Here is a 19,474-nt window from a genome sequence, read left to right on the forward strand (position 1 = left end):
AACATACGTTTTATTCACAGTCAATGAACTTTCCCAATACGTCACTCCCTGGCAGCCCGTTCCCAGGTTCAAAACGGTGGTAATTTATCTTTCTTCACTCTCCTGCAGGCTTAAACAATCTAAACTTTTCCCCTCTTCTCCTGCTTCCAAGGGGGGTTTAGTAATTTTAGCTGATGGAGATTTAATCCTTTACAAAAGACTTTCCAGACTTTAGCTTGCAATGTCTTTGCTTCAATCTATTTACAAAAGCGGAAGGCGGACTTCCTGTTTGGAACCTTCCCGCTTTGGTGCCAAATGAAAGATGTTTAGTAATCCAATTTTCCGTTCTACTCACGGGTAGTTGTTTAAAGTCCAATTGTCCACACGAAAAAGTCAGCGCTCTCCGGCAACAGCAATGCGGCTTCACTTCGTGAAAAAAGCAGTCGATTCGAAGCACCGCGCCGCTCACCCCACGTCGCTCCGGATCCCCGAAACCGGGTTTCCCCGTGAGTAGGGGAGGCACAAAAGGTGCCAGCTGAATCCTACATCCACAGGCTTCTCCCGCCTGTGGTTTATATTGGGTCTCCACCTCGCCATGGCGGTCCAGACCCTGATTTCCACGAAGCGGATTCCTCCCAGTCAGAGGAAATCCGCCATTGCTGGAGGCGCTAACCCGGAAGTCCCCCAGGCACTCCTGTCTTCCACTGCCTCCTGCAGTTTGGTCAAACTCATGCTGGTAGCTTCGAGAACACTATCCAACCATCTCATCCTCTCTCGTCCCCTTCTCCTTGTTCCCTCCATCTTTCCCAACATCAGGGTCTTTTCCAGGGAGTCTTCTCTTCTCATGAGGTGGCCAAAGTATTGGAGCCTCAGCTTCACGATCTGTCCTTCCAGTGAGCACTCAGGGCTGATTTCCTTCAGAATGGATAGGTTTGATCTTATTGCAGTCCACGGGACTCTCAAGAGTCTCCTCCAGTACCATAATTCAAAAGCATCAATTCTTTGGCGATCAGCCTTCTTTATGGTCCAGCTCTCACTTCCATACATCACTACTGGGAAAACCATAGCTTTAACTATACGGGCCTTTGTTGGCAAGGTGATGTCTGCTTTTTAAGATGGTTTCAAAGTTGGTGACCACATCTTGTTACTTCATGTTGCTTATTCCAGAGTTACTGTCACAAATGAAACCTGCCCTACTTCTAGAAATGTGCAATTAAAAGATGGGAATAGGTTTACTTTTCTGTTGTTGTTTTCCCCCTGTTATCTGGGGCAGCAGGGTGATCAGCTTTGAAGCCAACAAAAAATTATTAGCAATTTGATCTAGTTCCCGTTTGGCTGCAGTTTGATATAGGGCTCTTCCCCTGCTCCCCTTCAGCGTTAAGGAGCACGGTGGGCATTTACAGGAAACAGAAAAGCTGTTCGTCTTCAGTTGGTCTTTCATCTTTGCACAGTGCAGGTAACTCATGTTCCAAGTTGAGGTGGAGAGACCGGCTTGTCCATGTACACTTCTGCCTCTATGGTGAGACGAGATCATTCCCTTATTAGGTTGGGTTTTTTTTAAATGCCACCATTCCTAAAAACAGGAGTAAGGCTTGGGAAGCGTTTCTAGCAACTACGATTCAGAAGCAGACCGTCTCCGACAGTGGAGCTAGAACGTAGCCATTAGTGGCTTGGTTTGAGGGCAACCCGTCTGATAGACTTCAAACAAGAACAGTAATTTAGAATCACACCTTTGAAAGTACTGTTGAAAGTGGCACTGGGATGAGCAAAGGTCGGAGATCTCATTGGCGATGCCCAGGCAATGACCTGGTGGTGCCAGAGACTCGCAGCCCCATTTCAGACACAGCTGTGGCCGAGATTGTGTCGGGGTGGATGGGAAGAGAGGTATATCAGCCCAGCAACAAAACTCTGTGGTTAGAATGTGTAAATTTCATCAAGCACAGCTTGGAGGAAGAACAGTTGCATTCTTCATGGCAAACAAGTAACAAGTACACCCAGTTAACAGAAAAAGACTGCATGGAATGGCGCAGCCATAGACCTCTGACCTTTTGCTTTTTAAGTCTAATTTTGCACATCCATGGATGAAGGAAGCACATGTTGGCCATTTTCTTTCCCTTTGTTTTTGTCATGCGAGCCATTGTGGCCTTTTAGGCTGTTCTGCATTTGCTGCTGTTTTTAATTCAGTTTAATGGCATGATATTTTGTTGGGTTTTATGATTTAACTGTTAGCTGCCTTGGTGGGACGGGTGGGGTGCAGTCCATTTTTGCAGTGGAAAGGCTGATTAGAAATATTTGAATAAAGAAAATAAAATTTTTGCTTTTTTGGGGGGAAATGCAGAGCAAACCAAAGGTGGCGGTGATTTGCGGGGTGGGGGACAGTGAAAATGCAAACCAGTTATTATGGGAGGGAGAAAGTGATAGTTACTGTATGTAGGGGTGCAAAATGGAGGGAAGGGCTTTAGCTCAGTAGCAGAGCATCACCTTTGGGTACAGAAGGTCAATTGCTCGCATTTCCAACTGGGGCTGGGAGAGACCCCTGTGTGAAACCCCGGAGAGCTGCTGCCAGTCAGTGTAGACAATACTAAACTAGATGGACCAATGGGCTGACTGTGTGTATAAGGCAGCTTCCTATGTTCCTATGAAGGTTCTCAGGAGCAGACTGCCCAACCAAGAGGCAGAAACAACAAGATCCAAGAAACGATAAGAAGCAAACTGTAAGGGTTGTAACTGAGAGATGTTGGTGCCATCCTACGGCGTGTTTACATAATGGTTAATTTAGCCTTGAATAAATGAGTCCATCTAACTCTTCATTAGAGAGTCTGATGCTCGCGATAAGCTTTTATTCTGTGCAAGTATCCTTTGCAGAGGATGGGAACTAGACAGCCACAGAGCCAACGTCAGATGATTCAAAGGTATTACTAAGATCTGTAATATGCCCTTCAAGTTTACCACCCCTGATGGGTGACTCAAATATTATAGGGCCATTGGGAGCAACGGACCCTGGTACATGAGTCACAGAGGTCATGCAGCTGCCCATGGCAGCCCTGCTAAAAGACAGGCTCATTAGGCATATATTTCTGTTTGTTCTTAGCACTTGCTTCCTTACCTCAGTCTGCTGTCTAGCGCTTTCTTCCTTGCCTCTTCTGTAACTCCATGGTCTTTGTAAAGGTGTTTGGACAGCAGGCGGATTTCTATGTCAGTAAGTAATTCTTACTCAGATGCACCTGGAGCCATTAATGTGCATGTGGGTGAAGCTAACGAGCAAACTCAGTCCAGACAGGCTGGAAGTGCTGATGGTCCTTGAGTCATTGGACTTTGGAGGCTGTGCTTGGCCTGCTCTTGACGGGATTGCGTTCAATTTTGCAGCCCGGGAGAGCTGTTTAGGTGCCCAGATGTGCTTTTTATCAACTCTGGTTGGCAGTGGCGTAGCGTGGGGGGTGCAGGGGGGGCCGGCCGCACCGGCCGCAACATCTGGGGGTTAGGGTTAGGGGGCGCAAATCCACGGGTTAGGGGGCGCAAATCCACGGGTTAGGGGGCACAAATTACTTGCCTTGCCCCGGGTGCTGACAACCCACGCTACGCCAATGCTGGTTGGTGCTTCAGCTTTGCCCACTCCTGGGTAAAAGCAACCTGCTCATACATTGATACCTGTGCCTTTGCAAAATAATAATAATAATAATAATAATAATAATTAATTTATATCCCGCCTTCCCCAGCCAAAGCTGGGCTCAGAGCAGCTAACAGTAAAATAATACGGCATTCTAAAATCAATTCATTATAAAATCAGTTCAAATCAAATTAATGGCAACCATTGGGCTACAGTTCTGTGAAGAATTGCCAAAGGAGGGGGTCAGGCTGTGTCTTGGTCAAAGCCCTGGTGGAACAACTCTGTCTTGCAGGCCCTGCGGAAAGATGTCAAGTCCCGCAGGGCCCTAGTCTCTTGTGACAGAGCGTTCCACCAAATCGGAGCCACAGCCCAAAAAGCCATGGCTCTGGTTGAGGCCAGCCTAACCTCTCTGTGACCCGGGACCTCGAAGGTGTTTTTGTTTGAAGACCGTAAGGTCCTCCATGGGACATACCATCTAAATTGGATTCCTTTGTTTGGGTGTCTGCTCACGTGAAAAGGTGGGGAGCTCTGCCCTCTGTTCCACTATGCCTGTTGCTCTCAGTGAGAGCCTGTTGGATTAAGCCAATAGCCCACTTAGCCCAGCACCAGATGCCAGTGGAAAACCAACAAGCTGGACACAAGCTCAGGAGCCCTCCACCCTCCTGTGCTTTCCTGAAACTGGTATTCAGAAGCATTACTGCCTCCTACTCTGGGGGCAGATGAGAGCCATCAAGTAGCCTTTGATAGGCCTCTCCTCCATGAATTGGTCCAGTCCTCTTTTAAAGCCATCTAACTTGGTGGAGAAATTTGAAGTGGGCAACTTCCTCTAATGACCCTCCAGGGTTCTAAATCATGTGGGGAGCCTCCACAAGTAGAGGAGGCTCCCCGCTCCAGGTGTCACCCTCCAACTTGTGGAGGGTGATGGGCACAGCGGCATGGGGCACGATCACAGCTTGACCTGTTCATCCCTGCTCTCCATTCCTATGTGTGGTCTTCACGTAGGAGCATAAGGCTGCCTATGGGTGGTAGACCGGTTGTTAACTATATTCCCATGTACTGAATGTATCTCACTGGTGCTTAAAGAGTTGTGCTGACTTCTATGCAGGCTGGAGAGCAGCGTTTCCATTGTTCTAGGCACTTTTTGTGACAGGGGATTTCATTTATGCAAGCAGTTTCTGAGCTCTGGGAGCAGTATTGCACCTAAGGTTTCAGATTAAAACTGCCACTGCCTCCCCACTTCCAGCCACTCGACCCTCATATTAGGGGGCAGGCAGGGGAAGTATGGCTTTGTGGTTTTTATTTTTTTGCAGTCTTAGATGAGGACTAGACCATGTGATAAATGAATACAGTGGTACCTCGGGTTAAGTACTCAATTCGTTCCGGAGGTCCGTTCTTAACCTGAAACTGTTCTTAACCTGAAGCACCACTTTAGCTAATGGGGCCTCCCGCTGCTGCCGCACCGCCAGAGCACGATTTCTGTTCTCATCCTGAAGCAAAGTTCTTAACCTGAAGCACTATTTCTGGGTTAGCGGAGTCTGTAACCTGAAGCGTACGTAACCTGAGGTTCCACTGTATAAGGTTTTAACTGCAGTTCATTATTTTCAGCTTTGCATTCTCCTCCATTGTCTGTGTCCATGTTCAGACATATACCACTCTGCTCATATGGAATGAGGCTACATTTTAAATTGCATTTTAGCCTGTATTTTAAATGGGTTTTTTTCTTTTCCTTTTTTTTTCTTATTACATTTTTACTGAAATTTTATTGGTGTTAGCTGCCCTGAGCCTGGCTCTGGCCAGGGAGGGCAGGGTATAAATAAAATTATTTATTTATTTATTTAAAAGCACACTTAGAAATTCCATTGTGGTGCCTATAACCTAGGTTTAAGGTGCCATTTAGCTCCTAGTTTTCATATCTTAGTTTCTTAACACTTCTGGAGAGGTGGAGTGCACACTCCTTGTACAACCAGCATATCTGTACACCAGACGTGTACCCTCTTAAATATTTTTCTGCAAGAGTAGCGGGTCTCTATACTGTTGGTAGATTCCCTACCCAACCATACCCTACTGTGCCCTCCCCTCTCCCCCATTGTCTGTGTCCACATTCAGACATATACCACTCCGCTCATATAGGATGCTTTATGGTTCGCCCAAAAAGCATGAGTGCTATTAAGTGTGTATTTTGTTTTTGCAGTGGAGCATGACAAGGAGTTCTATCACCAGCGCAGCCATCGTCGCGAGTTCCGGTTTGACCTCTCCAGAATCCCCGAGGGTGAAACAGTGACTGCTGCTGAGTTTCGGATTTACAAGGACTATATCCGAGAACGCTTTGATAATGAAACATTCCAGATCAGTGTCTACCAGGTCCTCCAGGAACACCCAGGAAGGTGAGTGACTGAGGAAAGACCCCAGCCTGAGCTGGGGTGTGAAAAGACAAGAGCCAATAATTGTGCGAGTGGCTGGAACAATTGCTTGGCATCTCGTCCCATAGTGCTCATATCTGAATGTGCAAAGTCATCCTTTTCAGACAGTCAGGAGTTGAGAAGATGCAAAGCAATATGAAAGCTCTGTCTGTGATGGTTGTTGATCCACAAAGGCTGTTTCACACATGCAAACTATCCCTTAAGGTGGCAGCTGAGAAGCATACACAGGGTGAACTCAGGGTGAATCAAGGATTGATATATTTCGATGTTCGTTGCGCCAGTTTGTGGACCAGGCAGAAAGATTAGAATAGAAAGATTTTGATTATTTGAAATGTGAAGAGAGAAATATAACATGCAGAGGAATTCCTGGGCTAGCCTATGCAAAAAACCAGCAGGATATTAATAAACAACTGAGGGCCACTGGCAATCCAAGAGAACTGTCCTTCCCCGCTGCCCTGAGGTGCGAACAGAGACGGGGGATTTGGAAGGTTGCTAGGGTAACTGGGTGTGAGCTGACAGGAAAAGAGTGTTTCTAACTAGGTGTGCTGGGAAGAAGAAGGGGAAAAAAAGAGAAAGAGAGATCCATCTTGGGCAGGCTGGCTGAAGGCAGGCTGGGAGATGCCTTGGACTCGAGTGAACAGTAAGACTGATGAGTGGCTCTGTTTTCACAGGTGTCTGGCTTGACCCAACTGCACAGACACTGCTGTTATATCTTATAGCTGAGCACTCAAAGAGGGCTCATTAAAGCCAGATACTAGAAGGACCTACCTCGAGACCTAGTTCACCCAAAGCCTTTCCATGCACACATTTGCACCAGGCTTGGTTGGAAGCTCAGAAAGCATGGGCTGGATCCTGACTCCAATCTTGCCAGTTGCCCGAGGCTGCTCAGCGTTTGTTGCAAAACGGGACGTGGAACCTTCCTTCCCCGTGACTTAATGTGACTTTCGTATGGCGTAACTGATTGATTGGCATGCCCTTTGATTTTATTTTGCGTTGCGCCTTCTGCATTTAGGAAACCGGATGAATAACAAATTGAGTTTGGTTGGTGTTTTTCTTGACAAAAAGGAATGATGGAAGAAGTGAGTTGTTTAGCTTGGAAGAAGTTTTGTGATTGCGGATGGTCGTCTTCCAGCACTCGGTCCCACTCTTTGGAGGCTAGAGCAGGGAGCGCTAATCCATTATTGCTGTAGAGTAAAATTATTGGTCACCAGGGTAGGAAAGTTCCAAAAGTGTGTGCATATGGTAAGGAGGACTCCCTTTGATCTCTCTTGCTGAGGGTTTCCCCCTCCAGGCCTGCTGTTTGCCCAGGACTATAACTAACTACAGGAAAACAAACGCATTATACAATTTCCCAGGCTGACTCACGGCGTGCAGTGACATGCGTCATGCCGGCATGGGAGCTTTTCTTTCTTAAAGGCTGGAATTCTTTTTCCTGTGTAGGTTTAATAATAATAGCAGTAGCTTTCAAGAAGTGGCTGCTTTTCTCCGCGTTTCTCTCTCTCTCTCCCCCCCCCCTTTTAAACTTTCGTGAATCGTGGTTTGTGGGTGAAGGAGATGAGTCAAGCAATAAAGGAAGCATGAGAGCCTTTCACCTCTGGAAATTCCACATCAGATGCTGGTGTTGGAGTCCAAGAGCAATGCTTTCTCATCCCTGCTTCCTGTGGGAGTCCTTCGGTCAGATGTTGGTTATGACTTGAAAGCCCCAGGATGCGTTTCAGTGGCAGAAAGCTGGCTAACGAGTTGTGTGGTCTCCTTGATGCAAACCAGTAGAGGGAGGCCTCAAAAGCATTGTCTGTTTCCCAGGCTGGCCTTTCATAAGGGGAAAAGGGAAGTCTGGGGCCTGGACTTACAAAGTGTGTCTCAAGCAACCTCAAAAGGTGCCTTATAGCGGCGGGTCAAGCTGTTTTTCCAACCAGCCCAATGCTATCTGCTCTTGAGCCTTATTAACCCCCAGGATCCTTCTTGATTGCAAGTCTTTCCCATCAGCAATTATATTTTATTTATAAAGATATTTATACTGCCAACCTAGCAGTTTGAAAACACGTCAAGTGCAAGTAGATAAATAGGTACTGCTCCGGCGGGAAGGTAAACGGCATTTCCGTGCGCTGCTCTGGTTTGCCAGAAGCGGCTTAGTCATGCTGACCACATGACCCGGAAGCTGTATGCCGGCTCCCTTGGCCAATAAAGCGAGATGAGCGCCACAACCCCAGAGTCAGTCATGACTGGACCTAATGGTCAGGGGTCCCTTTACCTTTATATCATAAAAAATTCAAAGCTGTTTGCAGCAGTATCTCTCTATATAACAAAAACACATAAAAATTGTAGTCAGAGACCACCAACTAACTATTCCTCTGCTCTGCATAGCTCAGTTGGTTAGATTATGGTACTGATAACATGAAGGTAGCAGGTTTGATCCCCATATGGGACAGTTGCATATTCCCACATTGCAGGGGGTTGGACTAGATGATCCTTAGGGTCCCTTACAATTCTAAGATTCTAGGAATGCTCTCCTTCTCTGTGTTCTTCTGCAGGTATTTATATTCTTCTGTTGGTTCCTTGCTAGTTCGGCACCGTATCTCTTTCTCTCTTGCGTTTTCATGCTTTTTAAAATCTTCTGTCACTTTATGGGACTCTGCCAATTATTTTTGTTCATGTTATTCCACTTCTTTCTCTTATTTCATTTTGTGCATTTCGGCTTGCTGATTTCTAATTCTGCTCCACCTCCACCTCTTTCAGTTTAATTTTTAAAGCCCTCTGCAGGTGTTCTGATGCCACGTCAATGTGATTTTTCTGGGGTGCAGGGAACTTCCACAAGTGCAGGGGGATATCCCTGCTCCATGAAATCATCCTGCAACTCATGGAGAATGAGGGACAGGATCATACAAATGTGTGTGGAGCTAACACAATCACATCCTCCTTTTATGTGATTATTTATTTAATGATTTTGTTCATTTATTTGTTGCCTGCCTGGCCTTTACCATAAGGTTCCAGGGTGTTGGGGTGAGCAACAGTTTTGTAATATAATATTTAAAAAGTTAAAAGCATATGATGCATCCTCAAGAGGAGCGGACGGCAATGGTGGGACAGCAGGGCTCACTTGACCTCCTCACAGCCATGTTGCTCCTGCTGATTACTGAGAAAGTGAAGGCAAGGAGGGCAAGGAGACTGGCACAGTGCAAACACTGTCAGCGGAGTAAATCCAGGGCTCCTACTAGTGTGTTTGCACCATGCTAACCTTACCCCTCTCCTTCCTGGTGCTCCTTCCTGAAGCAATGCTGACCTGCCATGCAGTCTGCTATCGGTCCTAAAATATGTATCTCAAGTATCATAGATCAGATGCACTAAGTTGAAATCTTGGTCTGTTGGGCAGGTTCTGTTTTTGTTCAGCGCCTAATTTTTTATTCAGTTTTTAGGCATTTCACAAATAAGAGGTAAACATTTAAATACAGTGGTGCCCCGCAAGACGAATGCCTCGCAAGACGGAAAACTCGCTAGACGAATGAGTTTTCCGTTTTGGAGGTGCTTTGCAAAACGAATCTCCTATGGGCTTGCTTCGCAAGACGACAATGTCTTGCAAGTTCCTGCTGGGTTTTTTTCCTTTCCCCCCTTTTTTCTAAGCCGCTAAGCCGCTTATCAGCTGATCCAATCAGCAGATAAGCCGCTAAAAGCCGCTAATAGCGCTAATCCGCTAATCCTTCAATGGGCTTGCTTCGCAAGACGAAAAAACCGCTAGACAAAGAGACTCCCAGAACGGATTCTTTTCGTCTTGCGAGGCACCACTGTAGTTAAATAATTAAACTATTAAATAAGAGGTATATGTTTATAACTCTTTTCAGATAGTTATTGTCTCCTAAAGTGGCTCACCACATTTACTACTATTACTACTACTACTACCACTATTATTATTATTATTATTATTTTACCAGCCCTTCACCCAAAGGTCCCAAGTTGGGTAACATAATATTAAAACACAATAGTGAAAACAGTTCAAAACAACTTAACAGTCACACAAAAAAGATGGGTCCTTGAAATAGACACCTCTTGTCAAAAGCCAGGGCAAAGGGGTGCGTCTTCAGCACATGCCAGAAACTGTATCATTAATAATGAGAAAGAGTCCTGCTATCAGGTTTACAAACTAAACAGGCAAAACCCACAAAGGAAAAGGAAAGTCAGGAAAAAGGTAGAGGAGGGCGATTCAGCTCTTTGAAGATGGAACAAAGTGATGAGCTGCAAACATTTATATTCAGTCGGGCTGATCTCCCCTTGTGGGTTGATCTTGCCTGAGTAGCAGTTGTTCCTATGATTCAGGAAAGGGTAAGATCGGCCCAGTATACCTGAAGGAGCGTCTCCACCCCCATTGTTCAGCCCGGACACTGAGTCCAGCTCCGAGGGCCTTCTGGCGGTTCCCTCACTGCAAGAAGTTAGGTTACAGGGAACCAGACAGAGGGCCTTCTCGGTGGTGGCACCCACCCTGTGGAATGCCCTCCCATCAGATGTCAAGGAAATAAACAACTACCTGACTTTTAGAAAATGTCTGAAGGCAGCCCTATTTAGGGAAGTTTTTAATGTTTGATGTTTTAGCGTGTTTTAAATATTCTGTTGGGAGCCCAGAGAGGCTGAGGAGGCCTGGCCAGATGGGCAGGATAAATATTATTACTAGTGAGGTCTTGTTTCTTTGGCTGGTGCATGGGGCCAGAGTGTCCTTTCTCGTTGCTTCTTCAGTCCCCTAGCAACTGGCATTTGGAGCAGAGTTATTTCTGGCAGGGGCATGAAAGCGACCCACGGGAACAAGATGGGGGGGGGCGCTCCCCCTTGCCACAATGTTATCCCAGAAAGGCAGGGAATGCCACCCTCCAATGGCCTATTGGTAGAGCATCTGCTTTGCATGTAGAAGGTCCCAGGCTCAAACCCCAGCAGCTCCAGGTAGGGCTGGGAGTGTCCTGTGTCTGAATACCTGGGGAGCTGCTGCCAGTCAGTGGTCCAACAGCTTCCTGGGTTCCTAAGGCTGTCTCATGAACACACAGCTGGTCTCATCTTTGCCTCTGTTGGAATGATCGCAAAGTAATTAGTTACACAAATATCTATGCAAAGTGTGCGCAAGATGTTTGGCAAGATGATACATGAGAGTCAGCAAAACAGACCGAAATTGAAGGTGCCGTGTTTGCATATCCAATTACCAAGCTTGCACAAACAGCCACAATATCTAGGCTAGTAGTATAAACATAGATGTTGTGGTTGTTTGTGCAATTTTGGCATATATTAGCTCTAAGAGCAGTATATTTATATGGAACCTTTTATAGTTGGACCAGGCGTCTGAAAGCAAGTGCATGTGGTTGTGTGTTCACAGGTTGCGTTGTTGCTCTGCCTCTCCCGTTCAGCCCCTGAGATGCTCAGTTTATTAGCAGGGGTGACGTCTCTCCTCTATATCATCCTATGTTTACTTGTCTTTCCAAATACAATCCTGTAAATGGTAAAAGTTGCAATTCAACGCCGAACGTGTTTTATTTCTCATGATCATATTGCAATATCACAGTGCGCGTGTTTGCAAGACAGGAAAAGCTCTTGTAGGAACCATAGGTAAAAGAATGAAGAAATACCACCTTCTAGTAACATTTCCCCATAAAAAGGGATTGTATATTATGATTACATATTATGATGCTTTCATTTATGCATTGCTTCTTATGAAGCATCTCAAAGCAGTTTCCCAACACAATAAAACATATATAAAAATTGTGTACAGTGGTACCTCGGGTTAAGTACTTAATTCGTTCCGGAGGTCTGTTCTTAACCTGAAACTGTTCTTAACCTGAAGCACCACTTTAGCTAATGGGGCCTCCCACTGCCGCCACGCCGCTGGAGCACAATTTCTGTTCTCATCCTGAAGCAAAGTTCTTAACCCGAGGTACTATTTCTGGGTTAGCGGAGTCTGTAACCTGAAGTGTATGTAACTTGAAGTATATGTAACCTGAAGCGTATGTAACCCGAGGTACCACTGTATATAAGAAAATTAAAAAGAATTGCACATATTTAAAAACAGTTAAAACAATTAGAGGCAACAACTGATTTATGCCCATGCATGTGCGCATCGCGGCAACCCGGAAGTGGCAGAAAAGCTGGAATAGGAGGGGCAGAGCAGGCTTGTGTGCACTCTGCCATCATGTGCAATGACCCAGAATGCAGCCCCCCCAAAATAATTGGGGGTTGCCTGTGCATATAGATATAGATAGATATAATTTCAAATCTCCTACAGATTCTAACTAGAATATACCGTATTTACTTGAATCTAACGCTCCCCTTTTTTGGTCAATTTTCGTTGCGAAAATTAAGATGCGCATTAGATTCAATGGCACATTTACATTCACCAGCAAATACTTTTTTGGGTTTCAAGGTTCTGAAAATTGAGGTGCACATTAGACTCAATGGTGCATTAGACTCGAGTAAATATGGTCCTTCTCTAACTGTTGAAAAAGGAAGGTCTTCAACAGAAGAGAGATATTGCCTTTCTGAGATGTCACATGCAGTGGCGTAGCGTGGGGGGTGCAGGGGGGGCCGGCCGCACTGGGCGCAACATCTGGGGGTTGGGGTTAGGGGGCGCAAATCCACGGGTTAGGGGGCGCAAATTACTTGCCTTGCCCCGGGTGCTGACAACCCACGCTACGCCACTGGTCACATGAGGGAGTTTCAAAAGGGAGGTGCTGCCACACTGATGGCCTGATTCCGACATCATGTGGAATGGACCTCCTGGTAAGATGGCACCTTCTAGATGCCCTTTCTTGCAGACTGTAGCAATTGGCTCAGCATACAAGGGGTGAGGTGGTTCTTTATGCTGGTGCATAAATGGAGTAACGATTCACACGTGCGCAGACATCACTTGATAACTTTCAGATGAGCTGCCTCCCTTAGTTGTGAAGTATTGTCTTCTGAAGCCAAATGTTGGTTGATATGAAACCTCTGTTTGCAGTATTTGTTCTGTGGAATGCAACAGAACAACGTGCAACAGGATGTCACTGAAACCTTAAAATTACAAAGCGCCCTGAAGTAGGGCTGGGTTTGAAGACTGCTTGGAAGCCATTCTTTATTTGGGAGCATATGTGAACAGTTCTCAGTACCTTCTCTCTCCACCCTGCTCACTTAAAATCTAAACTGCGTGAGGAAAGTGTATGCTTTAGGCTATCCTGTCTTAAAATATTTACAAGCGTCCCAGTAAGAATAATTTTCAAGTAAAGCTCTGCGTTTGCTTGAATAAAGCAGATGTATGGTTTAAATGTTGCATTCAAATGAAACAATAGTTCTATCAGTTCTATATAATTTGTTTACTTGCAGTATAGTCTCATATATCTCTATCCAGCTCCTGCCAACCTAGCAGTTCAAAAGCATGCCAGTGCAAGTAGATATATAGGTACCACTGCGGCAGGAAGGTAAATGGTGTTTCCGTGTGCTCTGGCACTTGTCATGGTCCTCCGTGCGCCAGTAGCGGTTTGGTCATGCTGGCCACATGAGCCGGAAAGCTGTTTGTGGACAAACACCAGCTCCCTTGGCCTGAAGCAAGGTGAGCGCCACAACCCCATAGTCGCCTTTGACTGGACTTAACGGTCCAGGGGTCCTTTACCTTTACCTTTTACCCCAATAAAGAATTGCAGCCTTAGTATTCTTTTAAAATGTTCATGTTGTGCATTATTTCTCGGCCAGTGTGTGTATGTGTGTGTTTTGTCTGCATCCGTTAGAGAGTTGGTGTGATTGCTGCCTGCCTCGGTTTTTTGGCTGATTGCAATGTGTGGTATTGTTTGGCTGCTGCCTGAGGTGTTGCGGTCCAGAGTCTACCTCAGTAGACTCTGGACTACTGGCTGTAAGCAGTGGGGTCAACACCAAAGCGTGTGGTTTCTTCTCGTAAATTATAAACTTGCAATTTTTTTGGAGGGCTAAATGTCATAAATGCTTTTTGGTTTTTTATTTCATTTTCCCATTCAGTCTCTTTGGTGCTACCCTCTAGGTCAGAGATTGCCCAATGTTGTTGGACTCCATTTCCCCTTAACCCCAGTAAGCATGGCAGTGGTCAGGGAATTACAGCCCCAACAACATCTAGAGGGCATCCTGTCGGCTATTCCTGCTGTATATGGTTTATCCATGGTTGCTTTTAGTATTGTTTAAATGTAATAAAATGTAGTAATATGTCTTAATTATCCTCGAAAGTCCTAATGATTTTCTCTCCTTTTTCTTTATCCCTCTCTAGGGATTCAGATTTGTACCTGCTCGACACTCGGACAATTTGGGCCGCCGAAGAAGGCTGGCTAGTGTTTGATATTACAGCAACCAGTAATCACTGGGTGGTCAACCCACAACACAACCTCGGCTTGCAGCTATCAGTGGAAAGCATAGATGGTATGTTTCCGAAAGGTCATCGCTGACAAATCTCTATTTCGGCTTCCTATCCTGCAGTTTATGGCTAGTTGTTTTTCGAAATGGCGACATTTTCATATCCCAACCCTCCATTCTTCCTGCCCACTGATTCATTCATCTTTCCTGCCTCCCATACATGGGCCAGATTAATAACTGGAGCAGCTCCACAGGAACCAGATAGTTTCAAAGACTGTCACTTTGGCATTCATTTGCTTTTGAAAAAGGATGATGCTGATAAGAGTTTGGATGGACCTAGCCTACTGAAGTCTTAGAAGTAGTTTTCCATGCTTTATATAGGTATCTGCTGCTTTCCTATGACTATTACTTCTTGTTCTTCTAGTGTCCACTTGATATCTACCATCCTTATATCTGTTTCCCCTTCCATCCAGCATTATGGTCCTTCCCTTTTGATGCCTCCTTCAGCAGCTTCTTGGAATACTTCCAGAGGCATTGGGTGAAATTCAGCATCACACTCTTGCCAATCGTCTGTGCAAACATTCCAGCTAGTTAGATGGAACAATACCTTCTCCCTGCACACTGTTCTAGGGTTCTCCTGACCCACCCAGGGCCATTTTTTTGCAGGGGAGGTGGGCGCAGGAAACCCCATTGCTCAAGTGTTGCCCTGGCACAGGGCGTCTGCTGATGGAGCTGGTTAGGCGACTCCTATCCACTGTCCTGCAGCAGGTAATAATCCCAGCAGAATGAGGGTTCTGATGGCAAGGGACCAGCTGCAAGCAGAGTCAGTGGGCACAATCAGGGTCAAGCGAGACCAGGTTGAGCAGTTCCACATCCTGGTGGGATTTAAGACTGGGTAGCTCTATGGGAATGTTGGTTTAGTGACAGGTAACCTTAGACACGGGTTGGCGCTGTGGGTTAAACCACAGAGCCTGGGACTTTGCCGATCAGAAGGTCGGCGGTTCGAATCCCCACAACGGGGTGAGCCCCTGTTGCTCGGTCCCTGCTGCTGCCCACCTAGCAGTTCAAAAGCACATCAAAGTGCAAGTAGATAAATAGGTACCGCTCCAGTGGGAAGGTAAATGGCGTTTCCGTGCGCTGCTCTGGTTCGCCAGAAGTGGCTTAGTCATGCTGGCCACAAGACCCAGAAGCTGTACGCCGGCTACCTCAGCCAATAAAGCGAGATGAGCGCCGCAACCTCAGAGTTGGTCACGACTGGACCTAATGGTCAGGGGTCCCTTTACCCTTTATCTTTTTTAAAAAAACCCCAATGAATTTCTCCTAATATATTGCATATTTGTATGTTGTTTTCACAAACATGTACATTTGTGTAGCAAGGTGGAAAACTGCCTTGCAAAATTTAGAGAAGTGTGATGTTTGAAGGATGGCTGGGTTTTGGTTCACGTGCGCTGCTCTGGTTCGCCAGAAGTGGCTTAGTCATGCTGGCCACATGACCCAGAAGCTGTATGCCGGCTCCCTCGATCAGTAAAGCAAGATGAGTGCCGCAACCCCAGATTGGCCACGACTGGACCTAATGGTCAGGGGTCCCTTTACCTTAATCTTGGACTGAGTCTCCCATGGACAAGCTGGGGGCAATGATCTGGACCAACTGACATTTCCATAATATTTTAGGTCTTTAAAATATAAGCCAATTCTGAGCTGTAGCTACAGGGGTGCTACCCAGGGGTTGGTTTTGTGTGTGTGTGTGTGTGTGTATGCAAATGTATGTGGGGGGTACCAAGCTGGGTCTCTGGCCACTTAGGTATTTAAAAATCCCAACACAGTATATTCAAGGCCAGCACCAGATTCAGGTGGTAACATCCTTGAATCCTCAGAGGGAATGCACCCCCAGGCTTAATGTTTCTTCCAGGTGCAGCAGAACTCCCAACCAACAAACTTAATCCATTTTACAGATAGGTAGCCGTGTTGGTCTGCCATAGTCAAAATAAAAAAAATCCTTCCAGTAGCACCTTTAAGACCAACTAAGTTAGTTCTTGGTATGAGCTTTCGTGTGTATCTGAAGAAGTGTGCTTGCACACGAAAGCTCATACCAAGAACTAACTTAGTTGGTCTTAAAGGTGCTACTGGAAGGATTTTTTTTATTTAATCCATTTTATCAGGGATGACTTCTGTTTATTCACCCTAACCAGCTCCAAAGTGGTCCCCCAGACACAGGTTCATAGCTCCCATTGCCTCTCTAGCATTTAAAGATTTAAATGTGAAACAGAACAATGCGATTGGTGACATCTTGGCCCCAGACCCTGGACCCATTTCTGGGTTTTTTTTGGCAACATTCAGAACACCCTGTCCCTGCCCTCACCAGAAACAGACTTCCCTTTTTCCAAACCAAGCACGAATGAAAACCAGGAGGAACAAGGAGATCCATTATATGGGTAGTAGCTTAGCCGAGGAACAGATGGAATGCATGGCATTGACACGGCCCTTGGTGTCCATCCCAGTTGTCCCATGGAGACCTTGGTCAGCCCAAGCCGAGTTGTTTTGAAGTGTTGTTTGAAACGATAATGAAAGACATTAGTTCATATTTAATAGCAATCCCGATTCCTTTGTATCAGCGCCAGCGAGATCCAGCAACGATAGGAAAGGAAAGGGAATTTTAAAGGCTCTTTGTTTACTCTTAGAAAGTTTGGATAAAGTGAAGCAATGCGAGAGAGGCTGAAGTAATTTTTTAGCCTGGGGCATTCTGTCATCTTCTAAGCACTCTTAATTCTTTCCTCCCTGACAATATGTTGGAGCAGCAGCTGACTTCTCGGAGCTTACTTGGGTTTCTTACTTATTACGGGTTCACATCCTGTTTGTCTCATGGCAGAGGCAAGGAAAGCAGAGCTATCCTTCAGCCTGAACCTCTGTGCATTTGCTTGGCACTAAGTCTCGTTGAGTTTAATGGGACTGTGCATCGAATTATATAGCCTTCAAGGTGCTGAAGCCTAAGGAGAGTCATTTGAGAATATGGTTGTCTCTTTACATTTAATTGTGGGACATCAGTATTGGTTTTTAAGTCCTAAAGAACCGTTGTTGTTTAAATAATGCAACCATTTGAGCATACGAATAGCCATGCAAGATCAGCCCCAAAGCACATTTAGTTCACTATCCTGTTCTCCTATAATAGGCAGCCAATAATAAGATTCTAAATTGACCCAGCCTGCTGTAAATACTTTGAATTTGCCTAGGCGAAAGCAGGTCAAAAGAGCAGTGATCCCCTTTCTTGTGGCATCTTACTCAAAAGTCGACCCATTTAAATGAACGAGCATGGCCAAGTTAGGTCCATTAATTTCAATGGATCTGCTCTGAGTAAAACTTAGTGGACTACCACCATATATTTGCTTAGGCTTCTGCCCCACCTTTCCTCAATGAGCTCCAAGTGGCACACATGGTTCTCTCCCTCCCCATTTCATCATCACAACAACTCTTCGAGGTAGGCTACCCTGAGAGGGTGAATGATTGGCTCACAGTGTGGTGATATGTCCTGGTCTTGTGTGTCCTGGTTCAACACACTAACCACTATACCACACTGCCTTTAGGCTGCAGCATCGAGAGCAGTCAACCCTGGCTTGTGGGAATACACAGATCTGAATAGCCAGGCATAGTCGAGCTTGCACACTGAAGTTCAAGAGTTGGCATCAGTAAGCAAAATATATTGGAAAGACTAAAGCCATTTCTTTCCCTCAAGCGCAATCTATCCGGAATGGCACTGGACTTCATTTCAGATGAGACGTTCTTATTTTAAGCCAATAACCTTCCAGTGAGAATTTAGTGTTCCGCTGAGGCTAGTTTTTATTGTTCTTTTTTACAGGATCACATCAAATTCTAAGCTGCTGAACTCAAAGAAACCTCTCTTAAAAGCAAAAAAGCAAAATAAATACTGTAAATAAATAATAATAATAAAAACCCAGGGAAGTCTAATATTGACGTTGACCTAGCATAACATAACATTTGCTTCAGTTTGGGCACTGTGGCATATAACATAACATTTGTTGTGTTGAAACATTGCTTGCGAGAAAAGCTTCCTTAATTTCAGGTCCCAGTTTTTGATCCTAAACCTAGTGAGAATGGCTTTGGGAGCAAACCCCCAAGAAAAAAAAATCTGTAACCACTGCCCTGTGGGGACATCTTTCAGAGAAGAAAGGGCAAAGGAGTAAACCCTTCACAAATCCAGAGTAAAGCCCCTAAGATAACAACAACAAGAACAACAAGAACAACAACAACTTATTATATGGCTGGGTTTCTACAGCCACTCTGGGTGGCTTTCAACAAAGATTAAAAATACATCAAAATGTCACACATTAAAAACTACCCCGAACAGGGCTGCCTTCAGATGTTTTCTAAATGTCAGGTAGTTGTTTATCTCTTTGACATCTGATGGGAGGGAGTTCCACAGGGCGGGGGCCACTACCGAGAAGGCCCTCTGCCTGGTTCCCTGTAGCTTTGCTTCTTGAAGTGAGGGAACCCCCAGAAGGCCCTCTGTGCTGGACCTCAGCGTCCGGGCAGAATGATGGGGGTAGAGACCCTCCTTCAGGTATACTGGGCCGAGGCCGTTTAGGGCTTTAAAGGTCAACACCAACACTTTAAATTGTGCTCAGAAACGTACTGGGAGCCAATGTAGGTCTTTCAAGACCAGTGTTATGCAGTCTCGGCGGCCGCCCCCAGTCACCAGTCTAGCTGCCACATTCTGGATTAGTTATAGTTTCCGGGTCACCTTCAAAGGTAGCCCCACGTAGAGCACATTGCAGTAGTCCAAGCGGGAGATAACTAGAGCATGCACCACTCTGGCAAGTGCCTTGCATCCCACCTTCTGGCAACTTCTGGCCAGGATGGTGCCAAACTTATTACTCTGCTTTCCTTTGGACCACATCAGCGAGACGGAGAGAGGGGTCCTGTCATCTGGTCAACCCAGGACCTCCATACACACAGGCTTGCACCCTGGGGTGGTTATTTGGTGCTGCAGATGCAGCAAAAAGAGTGCAGGGGGCAGCAGTTAGGAGTTTCCAGTCTCTGCAGCCACAGCAGGCGCTGGGATTCTCCAGCAACTTGACTTCACCCCTGGAGGCTCACTCCGTTGTCTCTTGAGACAAATGGATGCCGACGACAAGTTTTTAAG

At 45.8% G+C, this 19,474-nt stretch overlaps 1 protein-coding gene across 2 annotated transcripts in view; it reads left to right on the top strand.

Moving 5' to 3' along the window:
- BMP7 (bone morphogenetic protein 7) overlaps positions 1-19,474 on the top strand; it is an 83,013-nt gene that overhangs the window by 56,193 nt on the left and 7,346 nt on the right. For both annotated transcript variants that reach the window (XM_083508169.1, XM_083508168.1), the window contains exons 2-3: positions 5,778-5,970; positions 14,237-14,385. In XM_083508169.1, the coding sequence (XP_083364295.1) occupies positions 5,778-5,970; positions 14,237-14,385 (342 nt within the window). The remainder of the gene's footprint in view (positions 1-5,777; positions 5,971-14,236; positions 14,386-19,474) is intronic.

Source organism: Podarcis liolepis (assembly GCF_965112155.1).
Source record: "Podarcis liolepis genome assembly, chromosome: 6".
Classification (NCBI taxonomy): domain Eukaryota; kingdom Metazoa; phylum Chordata; class Lepidosauria; order Squamata; family Lacertidae; genus Podarcis; species Podarcis liolepis.